The sequence below is a fragment of the Odocoileus virginianus genome, chromosome 7, assembly GCF_023699985.2.
Source record: "Odocoileus virginianus isolate 20LAN1187 ecotype Illinois chromosome 7, Ovbor_1.2, whole genome shotgun sequence".
NCBI lineage: Eukaryota > Metazoa > Chordata > Mammalia > Artiodactyla > Cervidae > Odocoileus > Odocoileus virginianus.
The window spans coordinates 76,302,117-76,316,463 of NC_069680.1; the positions used below are offsets into that span (position 1 = coordinate 76,302,117).

Below are 14,347 nucleotides of genomic sequence, written 5' to 3' on the forward strand. Positions count from 1 at the left end.
CAAGCTCATGGTTAAAATTCTGGATGCTGGATGTGAGGGAAGTGGGCTCCTTGGGTGGTGCCCTCAGCGTAATTCTTTTGCTTCCTGGTTTGGGAAGCAGCTTTGATGCATACTGTTTTAGTTGGAATTCTCTTGACTGCAACCTGACCAACTTAAGCAAAACCAGGAGTTAGATAGTAGGAGAAGGGGCTAGTTTATTGAATCAAAAGAAGATCTAAAGGAAGAAGAAGAGCCTGGGGGATCTTAGTGGCTGCAGGCTGGGATTCTGTCTGTGCTCCCAGGACCCTGTCTTCCCCATTGCTTTCTCAGCATCTTTTTGTTCACCAAGGCTTCACCCCTTGGCAGGTGTTGCTGTAGGTGGTTCTGACAGGTGGCCTCCTGGTTTAGCTGCTTTCTAAGGTGCTTTCTTTCTCCTAAGAACTCTGATCAGCCCAGACCAGGCCTCATGCATGCTTTGGCCCATTTTTTGTGGCCTGGAGCATGAGTCCCATTCTTGGCCCAGCCTAGGTTGTAGTCATGCATGTCAGAAACTGAGGGATGAACTAAGCCACGAGCAGTCCCTAAAGGCATCAACTGGTTTAGTGTTTTTATCCTGAGTGAGTCTTTGGGCTCATCCATGTGTGGGTTGATGACTATGTACTAAAAAATATATAGTGCCCAGTGTCATTTCACACCAATGAATATGAGAGGGAGGGTTAGGCTTAGCTTTTTCTTTTCTGCCCTGTGAGTTAACAGAGACATGATGATTTAATGAAAATGTGATCTAAAAGGAATCCCAGCCCTGTCTTCCCATCACAACTGCTTTAGTTCAGGGTCCAGGGCTGTGACTTGGCAAGGCAGTCTCATTTGGGGATACCCCTTCCCCATCCTTGCTTCCTGTGATGATTCCACCATGCATGACCAAAACCAAATCCCCACCAAATCTGAGAGTCTGTGCACTCTGCATGCAAGAGCCACTGCATTCCATTCTGAGCAATGGGTTCTTCGTCCTTCATTTAAATGTATAAGCCGTTGTCCATGTTGAAAACTATCTATAGTTGTTCCCACAGATGCTTTACAACAAAAACAAAGTGAAGAACTTTTCCTCATTTCCATTTGAATGATATATATTCCTTATCTTTAGAAATGACAATATAGACATAGTGGTGTATTTGATAGAAAACAAATAAGGAGACTTATTTTTAAGTTTATTCTGAAAATAACATCAAGATTTATCATCCCAAAGAAGCACTAGGTACAAATCATTCATTGCTCCCAGTCCTGAGCAAAGTTTGGACAGCTTGCTCCTAGATAATAGCGGAGCAAGCTGTGCTCAGATGTTGCCAAGAGCTTCCATGATTCCCTTAGGAAGCATGTTGAGTAGGAGGTATTGGTCTTGAAGCCTCTTCTTAAACCCCATGTCAGTGGATCCCTTCCTCACACACCTCTGCGTGGATTTATGCAAATATGACCAGAGTTTTGGAGCAAGAGTCTGAATTGAATCTATAAGAATGACTTGTTGGATTTTAACCTACAGAGACTCTTCAAAACCTGTGCTCTTCTCAGTGGAATGCATTCATTTCCATATGTGATGACACAGAGACCCCACTGAATTTAACACGGTGGGTCTGCAGGTGACTGAAGTTCGATTCAGTTCTGCAGAGGCCCAGAGGCCTCCTTCTCCATCGCCCTCTCTCCATCACCTCTTCAGACGCCCCACTCTCCACTCCCACCTGGTACTCCCAGGGCCCCACCCATCTGTATATTAATAGCTCCTTGTACAAATCAGGAAATCACTTTCCTTTCGCACAACACCATGTAACTATGTCCTACCGAAGTGCCATGATAAAACATGATAGGATGCCTAGGATAATGATGATATGAAAGACGTACTAACCGTATGTTCTGTTCTAAAAGATGTCTTCCTGTCTGGAAAGTTCTAGTGAGTGCTTCTTCAGAAATTGCACCGCTTACTCACTACCTTGGAAACTTGGCAAGAAGGAGGGCATGAGATGCAAGCACAGGCAGCGGAGAATGACTTCCTTTTTGTAAAGTCAGGATATTTTCGCTTCTGGAAAATCATTACCTGCTCCTGACTTGGACCCTTTCCAGTAAACCACGAGAGGCACTCATAAGCTATCACAGGTCTTTGGGAAAGTTACCATAGAGCTAAGTTCATGGACAAATATTTACTTTTTAAAGTTAACACAATGAGAGCTTTAAATAGTAAAGGCATTTCATTTTAAAAATATGGACTAGTTTTAGCATGCATGTTAACATAGTGTACTTGTGTAGCAATTTCTAGCATCCAGAATCTTCCAAGTCATTATCCCATTATAAGAATTCTATGAGAGGTTAACTCACCTTTGTATAAATAGAGAGTCTGAGACCAGTAGAGGATAAGAACCTCAACCAAGTTCACATGGCTGTACAGAGGGGCACAACTCACATTCAGATTGTGTTTAAAATATATAATTTAACATATATACATGGTCCATTACAAAGCCAAACAATTTCTGTAGTGTGCAGTAAAAACCCACCCATAGCACACTCACACATCAAGTGTCCTTAACAACACAGCTGATAGCTTGGCCTGTTCCAGAATGGTGAGGTCATGGATGTCATATAGGTCCACAGAGCAACTTTCTCATAGATCTATTTGCCAGGCATCCCTGCCTCCCTCCCACTCAAGTCCATTCGAATTAACATGCAAAGTTGAGTCAGCAAGGCACTTTGTAATGGGCTGGTGTGGGGGGGAGGGTGTGGGGGGGTATCCAGGACACGTTTTTCCAGCTTGGCTTATACTTCCTAGTCTCCTACCATTGGGGAAGCAGTCAAAAGACTTTGCTCTTACACAAACGGATGTTCAATTAGAGTCAGTAACCTTGGCACACTTCCAAGAGGCCCCCTTCCTCTATTCTGTCAATCAAAAGCACACCACCCTGCTCCTTTTGGAAAAGGGTAAGTAAGAACTTCTTGGAGAATAGTCTCTATGCAGGGATAAGCCCCCCTGCCAAAGAGGTGGAAGCACTTCAGAATGAACAATGTTCTCCTTGTCCTGTGGCTGTGAACAATAATGGGTGGGGAAATGGGCACAGGGGTATCCAGACAGTTCATTGTTGGCTTAGACCTCAGACCGCCCCATAATCTGTCTCTCTGCCCTTGAGTCACCAGGGTCAGTGCATCTATTTAAAACAAGAGATGCTATCTTGAATGACTGCTTACAATAAGCACTTTATGCTGCTCTGGGTGCCCTGGCAATGTTATCTGATCCTTTGAAAACCAATTAGTACATCTCTACCATCTCACACTTGGGCCCATAATGGTATTTCCTCTAGCTATATACTATGAGCTTGATATCACAGATACAGGAAGGGTAGAAGATTACAATTCAGATTAAAAAAAAAAGATAAAGAAGAGAAAAAAAAACATACAGGGGTTTGGCTCAGCAGAAAATCCTCTTGAATGGTCTCAGAATCAGAGTCCTCACCCTTCAGGGCTCAGACCCAGAAAATCTTGTCCTGGGAGATTTATCCAAAGGGCTGCGGCCCCTGCTCTTCGCAGAAAGGAGCGTCATACCTCTCTGAAGGCATCTGAAATGCCGTTGGAAAGGGGCTCCCACCACACAGAAGGCACGAGTGAAAATACAAAAATAAGGACTTTGTATCCAAAGTTTCATAAATAACTGGAGTGGCAGATATTAAATAGGATGCAGGGTTACAGCTTGTTCTCCTCGAAGAGGATCTGCGCATAGACCGTGCTGGTGGGGATGCCCTTGGCTGCCTGGTGGGGCTTGATCAGCTCCAGCTCAGCGTAGGTCAAGTTCTCCTCGGCAATCTTTGGCTAGAAGACAAAACAACACAATTGGAGCCGACCACAGGGAGTTCAGCATCACACATCCATTCATCAGGCTTGTATTTTCATAGCGCTTTGGGGATTCAAAGGGAAATAAGTGAAAAAAAATTTTAAGGCATATGTAAAACTTAAATAACCTAAAGCTACATCCTGTCATCTTATATAGAACACTATGTCCTGCAGTGAAACACCATATGATTTAAGTTGTCATAGAACACTTATCAAAAAGGATTAAACCTGAGGCCACAAAGTAAACTTTAATTCCAAAGTAAAAATAATGTAACTAACAGTCTCTGCTGGAAAGAATAAAACAGAGACAGAAACAAAAAGTCCTAGAAATTAACAACAAAACTAGAATGCTATCACCTAGAAATTTTAAGTGACTCAATCTATATAAAACTAAAACTTCAGCATATGATGAAAATAATGGCAAAGAAAATATTACACGCCGGAACCTAAGAATGTAGTACTCAGAGAAAAGTCATAACGTTAAATATTTATATTAAACAATATGGATGAAATGGTTCAAACATCCAATTTAAGAAGTTAGAAAAAAAAAACAAAATAAACAAAAGCAGAAGGAAGAACCAAGAAAAAAAATTAACACTGGACATAGAAGTCAGAAGATAGAAAAATCAAGAGAATAAATAAAAATATCCAAAAGTTTATGCTTAAAAAACACCAACGAAACAAACAAAAACTTAATCAAGATAGGAAGGGAAAAAGCATAAATGAATGGAATGGGAAATGCAAAAACCTTGAAATACAAGATAAAGTGAGTAATATTCTAGAAAAATATAAATTCTAAACAGTAGCATGTGACTGTACTAATTCCACCAAAGGAAAGAAAGAAAAGAAAGGAACAGAAGAAGAAAGGAAGAAGAGAGAAAATATTGTCAAAAGCACCTGCCACAGGCAGTTTGATAAGAGAATTTCCAAAAGAAATTCCTTTGAGGAACAGATAATCCCAATATAGTTAAACTGATTCGGAGCATTACAAAAAAGGAAAAACTTCACATACTTTAGAACAATTTCATTTGTTAGTGTGTAAGTTAGCATAAGTCAGATTTACTCAGCACAAAAAAGCACACTAGAAGATAATCATGCTCAAATTGATATTATTCTAGGAATAGAATAAATGGGATAAATAAATGAATGGAATAAATGGTTCAGTACTAGAGAAATTATTAATATAATTCACAACAGTAATATAGAGAAAAACCATATGGTTATCTCTATAGATACTAGAAAGGCATTTAAAATTTTTGTTAAAAATAATTCTGGATAATATAATACAGTCATAGATTTTTTTCTTACCATAATTAAGGAAAATTATTAAAATAAAGAATAATTTGTGATCCAACTCCAGTGACATTAAAAATATAAAGCTACTATAATTAAAACTCTGTGATACCAACAAATGAATAGACATCAATGGGATTGATGAAAACATGCATAAATTAGCCCAAATATTATTTTTCAACAAATGGTGTTGGGATACTTGGCTAGCCAATTGAAAAAAGTCATATTGTTCACATCATTCTTTATATTAGATAAATGCCACATTAATTTTAAATTTTAACATGGAAAATAAACTCAAAAGTGCTAGAAGACTGTGTGGGAAAATTTTTTAAAAATAATCTCAGCAATTATTTAAACAATTATTTAAATTATTTAAAAATAATTTTTTAAAATCTCACCAATTTAAAATATGTGTTTTAAAGTCTTACAAAACCCAGGAGCAATAGAAAAATGACATGCAGATTTTCATGCAATATATTGCAGAATATCCTCTAAATAAAGTCAAAGAACAGTTGAAAAAAATGAGCAAAATATTCACAACTCTGATCAAAGGGTCTTACAATTGAATAACAATAATGGCCAACAGTCCATTAGAAAATTAAGCAAAGAACAAGAGACAGGATCAAAGACCTCACAAGAAGGGAAATACACAAGTTCTCACGTATTAAATGAGACCTCACCTCTCTCAAAATAAGACAAGAAAGATTTAAAATCACTTAGACATCAGTTCTTGTCTTTCAGGCTGACAAACTACAAGTTTTCGAAAAGAAACAGCAAGAAACAAGTCCTCTTGTATACTGTTGGTAGAAATGTTATTGGTACAAGCAAAAAACTGGAAACACTTCAGTGAACATCAATAGGAGTCCGATGCATTCTTAATGAAATATTCGGCACAGTCTTTAAAAAGAATGATGAAGCCATATGGGTACTGCATGTTTTACTATCATTTGTGTAACTATGTGTGTATGGGAATAAATACACATGCATATATTTTATGTGCTCAGAAAACCCTTAGAACTCACCTGGAAATCAAGAACTTGGTCTTCAAGGTTCCCTCTGGGGAAGTAAACTATGTGGTTGGAGAGAGACTCACACTTTATGGTACATATTTGTCGACTCTTGTAGATGGTACATTATTTAAACAGCAGATTAATTAATTTTAATTCACAATTAGAAAAATAAAAGCTAGTCACTGATTTATAGTTATAAAAGACACCTCACTTTTATTTAAGCAGCTCTGGTTTTGGTTTTTGGTTTTGGTTGTGTTGTCGTAGATTTTTTTTTATTTTTAGTGCTATACCTTGATTAACTCACCAAAACTCAGGACAAATAAATCGTATACATTCACATTAAGTTCCTTAAAACATGTGCCAAAAGCAAAAATGCTCTTTTCTTTTGAGATGAAGCATCATACTAAGGTGCAGGGAGGGGAATGTAAAGAATGACCTCCAGCCAGTACCTGCTGGTGAGGGACACCACCAAGCCACCTTCATAGTCACCCGGCTCTCTTTAAACTTCAGTGTTAAGAACAGGTACATGGGTCAGAGCCTCCTGCTTGTCTTTTTATACCAAAAATCTTTACAGTTCTTCTTAGTCATCCACATCTCACCAGCCAACAAAAATACCATTTACCTCTTGCCTTTTGGTTTAATTACATTTCACATTATAATGATTCCATTTAGAAATGTCATGTGTCCTCAAATAAGCACACAAAACCCAACTCATGTAAGTTTTAGAACCAAGATTTATGAAATCGTATTGTCCAGGTGTTTTATTACATTACTCTGAAACTGCATTGTTTTCTAGCATAGATTATCTGTTTATTCTTAAGTTATTCCATTATGTTTGGATATGAAAAATAACACTAGCTTTCTCAATACAGGTCACCAGGCTGGCTTGGCTGATGTGTTGTTTTCATACATTTTTATGATGTTCCTATAGTAAACATAATTTAATAAAGCCAAAGCACACTAAATAAATAATTGCATCTAGAAAAGCAATAAAAACAAATAAAATTAGTACTTTCATAAGTGGCAAGGTACTTCAATTACTGCTACAAGCAGCAACCCACCATAAAATGTGTAGAATCATTTCCCTTATGCATATTTCTGGAATATAATAATTTGATTGAAGGTACGAGGCAGCACACAAGAGGCTCTGAATTGTGAAGTGTATACAGTTTCCAACAGGAGATGCATATTAGTCCTTGGCACCTTTAAAGAACCTATTGTTTTTCTGGCAGGCATCCTTGGCTATCCCCATCAACCATGTGCTTAATTACGTTTCCCAGCTTGTTTAACTAGAAATAAATTTCTTACCACCACTAAAAAGGGGAAAATGTAGACTTCTCACCAGTTTTCACTCAGCTACCTTTCTCTGCACTGATGCTTTAGGGGAAGGCTTAGGTGCATTAAGAAGTATCTTAGAGAACAATATTGGCATATCAGTGAGAGTAGGTAAGACTCAGCTTCCCTGTCAGCTCAGCGGTAAGGAATCTGCCTGCTAGTGCAGGAGATGCAGGTTTGATTCCTGGGTTGGAAAGATCCCCTGGAGAAGGAAACGGCAACCCACTCCAGTATCCTTGCCTGGAGAATCCCAAGAACGGAGAAGCCTGGTGGGCTACAGTCCATGGGGTCACAGAGAGTCAGACTTGACTTAGTGACTAAAACAACAACAGGGAAGACTACAGAACTGGGAGACAAACTGGGAGCCAGGAGCAGAATGTCAAGGTTAAAGGGAACAACTGCAATGGTGCAGAGCCAGGGTGAGCGACCTGCATAGGGCCCCACCTGTATTTCAGGTGATGTCTTGCCAACACAAACGTGTTTAGATTTAAGATACAGAATTACTCCTAATGTGTATGGCAATTATAGAACTGGAGTGCAGTGAGTGGGTCTCTGAAAGTGAATCAAGACACACTTCAGTTAGTTCTCTGACAGCTTCTGGCCCTCAAATGGCCCTCTTCAAGCCCTTGTCCTAGTCCTGGTGGTGCTGGAGGTACACGGGACATCAGCACTCAAGAAAACAAACTTAAATACTCTTGAACTGGCTGTTCACAAACACTTCGACAGCAGGTCTTGCCTGCACTTGAAAACACAGAGCAAAGTGCAGAAGGCAGGACTTCCAGGCCTCGGACATGAACTTGACACCTTGGTCTGCTGTTGCTGTGTTTCCCGGAAACAGGAGGAGGCAGGGGACCAACAGCTGGAAGTCCTGGTAGGGGCTTTTAGAAGAAGCCCCAGAGCTTTCTAAACATGTGAGAAGCAACAGTCCTCTTCCCCAGGACTGTTTGGTTTTACTTTCTTTTCCCTTTCACCAGGCCTGAAAAGACTCTTGGCCCATTTCTCTTTCTATTCCTCCAATAGAGGCCTGGTATTTGTGTCAACTGCGTGGTGTCGTGTAGGCTCTAAACCCCTTTGTTTTATGTGTCTTTAATCTCACTTTTCATCCATTTCCTCCCAGTCATGAAGAATCCACTCCCCTGGTCTGGACTGGAATTCTATGAGCAAGAGGGGATGGAGGCTCAGATGTAGACACGTGTCAGCGCATCCAAGGAAGGCAAGAATAAAAGGAAATTTTCTCAGTTCAGTGAAAGTGTTCGTGGGGAGGAGGGGAGGAGAGTGGCCCGGACGCCGTCACCCAGTAGCTGCCTGCAGAGTGTGGTCGCACGGGCAAACTGCTCACCAGCCAAAGAGTGAGGAGATTTTATAATAAATTCTTATTAATTTATTTACTTGCATAGATATTTAAATCTTTCTAACCATGCCCCTGAGCTATGTTCTCCAATGCGGGTGACACCTCCTACCCCTCCACCCCACAGGTTCACCCAGGCGTGGTGCACCCCCTGAGCTAGGATTAAAGATCTATTCTCTGACCCGGAGGGATGGGATGGGGAGGCAGGTGGGAGGGGGATTCAAGATGGGGAACACATGTAAATCCACGGCGGATTCATGTCAATGTATGGCAAAAAACACTACAGTATTGTAAAATAATTAGCCTCCAACTAATAAAAATAAATGAAAAAAAATGATCTATTCTCATCTCCTACTATGTCTTCCAGGGACACCAAGAATTTTGTTTCACTTCTTAATTTAATTTTCTTAAAAGACATGTAGTAAAAGTGACTTTCTAATGGATCATTATATGCATCCAAACACAAGAACAGATTTCTGGGCACATTGCCCTCACAGGACTCAGGACAGTCCCGGCACATGCCCTCATGCTATCTCTGCAGTCACGTCCTCCCTCTGACAAGACCCTCAGGTAACCCTGACCTGTGTTCTGTCACTGAGGCTTTCTCTCTTAGAGAATGTCATGTGAAAGGCATCACATGGTATGTAACCTTGTGGGGTCAGCATTTTTCTCTCAGAATAATTCCCTCATGTGTCATCCAGGTTGCTGCATGTATCAACAGTTTGCTCCTTTGGATTACTAAGTATTCCACTGTGTGTCACACGCCTCATTTTGCTTAGCCATTCACCTGCTGAAGGACATTTGGGTCATTCTAAGTTTTCGCTGATTATGAACTGAGTTGCTATAAATATTCATTGCGGGTTTGTGTGGGAGATTTTTGTTACTCTAGGGTAACACCCAAGAATGGGGTTGCTGGATTGTATGGAAAGTATGTTTAACTTCGAAAGAAACTGCCAAACTCTCCATCCAGGGTGTCCACACCATTCTTCCCTTCCTCCAGCAATACTGAGAGTTTCATTGCTCTGCATACATGATGGCGCTTGGTCTTGTTTGTACTTTTTATTTTAGCCATTCAAGTAGGTGCTACTAGTCCAGTAATTACCTTCTCACTGTCCCCAGGGGACTCAGCAATTCCAGACTTGCACTCAAATTCTCACTGATGCTGTGCCCGATTAAATTCCTATACTGCACGACATCCCCTCAGAAGAAGTGGGAAAAGATGATCACACAGACCAGTTTTCGAATACAGTAAAGGAATCTTCTGGACTCCAGGTGTAACAAAGTGAGTCTGCAAGCATCAGAGTTTGAAATGCCATATCTCTCATCCCCTATCTTTCCTTTCTGCCAGTGGTGAGACGCTGCTACAGCAGACAACAGCCTCCAGGCTGGATCTCCCACTTCTCATTTAAGTCCCACTTACCCTCAGTTTTAGTGATATGTCAATGGGGAAGGATTTACTGGCTAAAGCTAACACCAGAAAAGTCAGCCTCAAAGAATTCAGAAGTTGTGTACCTCTTGGAAACACACCTCACTTCAAGCTCCTCAATGGAAGTTTCTGAGTGCTTCATTTTGTAGGTATGTTTTTTGGGAATCAAGCCAAGAAATAACTTTCCTACCAGGAGAGAGAGAGGTTTAACATTCTATGCAGACTCCTGCAAAACAACACCTTTTCACAGAGATCACAGATGGATGTGCAAGTTGAATTAAGTTGAAGGAATAAAAGAAAAATGCAATTGCAGCCACTGAAAGTTCTCCAATGTCAGAAGTTCAATTGGGTAATACCATTATTGCAGTAACAGATCAATAACTAGGACATGGGATGTTTATGCTAACGTCACCTTAGAGTTTAAAAATGTGATTGCAGTTCTACCGAGTTGCACGATCAGGAATCTATTTACCCCAGAGAGAATTACATATTATCCATATTATCTAGGGCAGACTTCCTCTTCCCCTTTTGAGATAAGTGCTCATTTTTTATTCAACAGAGGAGTACCTGGTAAAACAAACACTCCCCTCCTAACATCCATACATGGGCAACAATGGCCACTCGGTGGGGGGTTGGCATTGTACATTCAGAGAAGCTCTATTTGATGGAAAGCCTTTAGTGGAAACTTGTAGGTTCCAACTCCTTAAATGTCCTGTAAGAATCAACTTGCCTTGGAAATGAACTTGACTTAATTTTGAGTTCCACAGGTCTGTCAAATGGCCTATTTATTTATAGTTAAACATATTGTAGAAGGAAAAAGTAGCACATTAAATGAAAATAAAGGCTCAAAATGAACAAAATAAACATATTTCCAAGACAGAGACATTAAATGATGGTACAAAGGATGCAACCCAGAAGTGACTTTGAGAGGCGACAAATGGCGGGGTTTGAGAACTGGTCCTTCTGAGACAGAACTCAGGAACTGTTAACTAATCTTCATTAACTCACTCACTCCTCACATATCAGTCCTGTGAGGTGGGGCCAGTGGTCATGGCCGCTTCACAGAGGAGCAAACAGGCTTCAAAAGGCAGGTTCATGGCTCCAGGTCCTGCAGCCATTGCTAGGCAGAGCCTGGACTCAGAGACAGGCAGTCCTGCCTGGAATCCACCCTCTGCTCAGGAGCAGCCCCCTGAACTTACAAGAGCAGGGTCAGCAGCAGCGACTAAGACTCTGATGTGGACGCACTGCACCCAGGTGAGCCAGCCAGATAGACAGCAGACCTTGAAATCCCAAAGGGGAAAAGAGTGACCTTCCAAAGACAACAGGGAAGCTTTACTGACTGTAGCAGCGTAACTCATACCAGAATCCTCCTTAGCTGGGGCTGGGATCCAGCTGCACTCCCAAACCCAGCAGGCAGCTGTGACTGCAGACCTAGGTGCACCTTGACAATCTGAACCTAGAGAACAGGACTCTCCACTACTGTGCATGGAGACAGAGGAGCTCTCTGAGGCCCACTTCTTTTGTTCCAGCCATCTATAAGCCTTGCAGAGTCCTACCTCACCCCTGACTTCCCCTCTCCATGGTTATCCAGTGACTGATGGTCAATACCCAGTGTTATCTAGGACTTTGGAAGGATTAGAAAGCCTCTGTAACTCAGCAGAGAAGCCTTGGATGGAGATAAAGGTTTCAAGGTCTTATCCAGGTGTGTTGGCACCTTGCGTTGGATGAAGTCATTCAGAAACCATGAGCAGAGCAAATTCACATCATGCTCCTAAGTCTAGAGAATTCAAAGGATGTTTAGCAAAGTGCATTCCCTGAATGAATCTGATGTGATGGAAAGTCACATGCCCCTGGCTAATTGCTCTGAGGACAGGCAGAAGTGACTGGCTTTAGAAGGTGCAGAAGCTTTACCCTGAAAGGCCTGAGGCTTACGAGTCATCAGACAGATGGATATCTCTAGATTTCACCAACATATGTTTTGGAAGCTAAAATGTAATTATGGACAACGCTCTTGGGGAGGGTCCTGATACATGACACTTCTCACAGTGTCACAGTGAGAGCTCCATGATCTAATACAGTCACTCATTTTCTCTTCCCCATGGACCGCAGATGTATGTTTTCCCAGCTGTCTTCCAAATGTACTTTTCCTGGCAGTATTATTCAAGAGAATGCTTATGCTTTGAATAAGAGAGTGTTTGGTTACCTACTTCCATGCAGAAGTCCACTTTAAAAATCTTCACTCTTGAATCTCAATCTTCTAATCAACCTCAATCTTTAACACTTAGATTCATCAGTTCGAGCAAGGGTCTGCCTGGTGGTACTTAAGAGCATGGACTCTTACAGACTGACTTATTTACTGTCTGTGTGACCTTGGGTAAGTTACTTAACCTCTCTGTACCTGTGTTTCTTTGTCGGTAAAGTGGGACCCATACTAGTACCTATCCCACAGGGTTAGTTTGAGGATTAAATGCATTAATAAATGTAATGTACTTAGAAAATTACCTGGCAGCTAAACAGCAAATGCTACACAAGTGCTCCATTATTCTTATGACTATAATTTTTATCACAGAAATGAACAAGTGTTGCTTTAACAATTGGTCCCTTTGAAATATTTAGAAGCAGAGAAAAGAAGACAGTCAGAGATTATTTGGAAAACATCATGTACCAGATGCTGCTGGATGCCACTGGACCTCAGGCAAGTGCCAGAAAAAATCAGGCAATTTTTTTAATAGCGGGACAGATAGTTGTTCTAAAAGATCAGTTGAATCATGCCATTCACTGCTCTGCACAAAATTCCCTGTTGTTTCTCTTTACACTTGGAATAAAATCCAGTGTCCTTATAAACATCCTCATCCTTCTGAATCTTGCCCTGGGACTCCTCTGTCCCCAGCTCACATCATATGTCCCCCATGCTGACCAGTGTTCCAGCCATGCAGGTCTCCTTATGTTTGTTGGATATACCTGGACAACTCTTCCTGTGTGGGGCCTTTGCCTGGGCTATGCTCTCTGCTTGGAATGTTCTTTTCCCACATGGCAGTGCAGCTGGCTTCCTTCCTATCAGGTCTTCGCTCCAAGGCAGCCCCCACCCCATCAAACACGTCCCTGCTTGGCTCCCTACCCTGCTCTCTTGCTCTGCAGAGCGCATATCATGCCTTGGCACTAAAAAGCAGTGTACGTTTGGTGATCATCTGGCTTCTCACGTTGGAATGCAATGATAGCACCTTGTGTTTACTTAGTACATCAATAGCTCTTTGCATAAAGTCCATCTTACTGTCCTTTCACAAGAAATGGCAAGCTTGGGGCCAATAGCTAGCAAGCACCAGAGCCAGCGCAAGAACCAGCCTCTCACCCCATCACTCAGCTCAGTGGGAGCAGGGGCTCTGTCAAATGTATCCACTGCTGCACCCAGCGTATGCAGGGAAACTGCTGAGCAACTGACCCTCCAAGAAGAAAATTCATTTGTAGCATTTGCGGACTTACATATGTAAATCTTCCCACAGTGGCTGCTTTCAAGATGCCAGAGAGATTTCCTCTCTCTAGTAGACAGGAGTGGGCTGGACCATGCCACAACAACTTAGCTCCTAGGAAGATACCTGACCCACGTGCTACCTGGCACACAGGAGCTACTTGATGTGTGTACTGGTAAGCACTGGGGTAGTACCTGCATGGGCACATGCCATCAAAGTGAGGTGTGTGTATCACCACTATCAAAACCATCATTATCACCACCATCATCACCACCAGCACCAATACCATTACCAACACCAGCATTATGTCACAGACACAATGTACAATGCACAAAGCAAGCATGAAGCACAAATATAAAACAGTAGTAGGTATGCTAGCTCATTTGTTGGATTTATATGTAACATGGGCAATGGTCACCTATGACTGAATTCATAGTTTGCATTCATCATCTTTCTGTGCATACTCTATAATCTTAATTCATAGGGCTGTGTCTTATTGCCACACATGTGCTTATTAGAATTTATAAATTCAGCTTTAGGAAATTATAATAATAAATAAGCATTGAATGTGGCTAGGGAAACAAAATCCCCTATATATACCATTAGTTTGTCATGAACTGAGCTT

The 14,347-nt window shown here is 41.3% G+C and overlaps 1 protein-coding gene across 2 annotated transcripts in view; it reads right to left on the reverse strand.

Moving 5' to 3' along the window:
* Window positions 1-1,170: 1,170 nt before the first annotated feature.
* Window positions 1,171-14,347, reverse strand: part of VSTM4 (V-set and transmembrane domain containing 4) — an 81,221-nt gene continuing 68,044 nt past the window's right edge. For both annotated transcript variants that reach the window (XM_070471010.1, XM_070471009.1), the window contains one exon: window positions 1,171-3,822. In XM_070471010.1, the coding sequence (XP_070327111.1) occupies window positions 3,697-3,822 (126 nt within the window). In that variant the 3' untranslated portion in view covers window positions 1,171-3,696. The remainder of the gene's footprint in view (window positions 3,823-14,347) is intronic.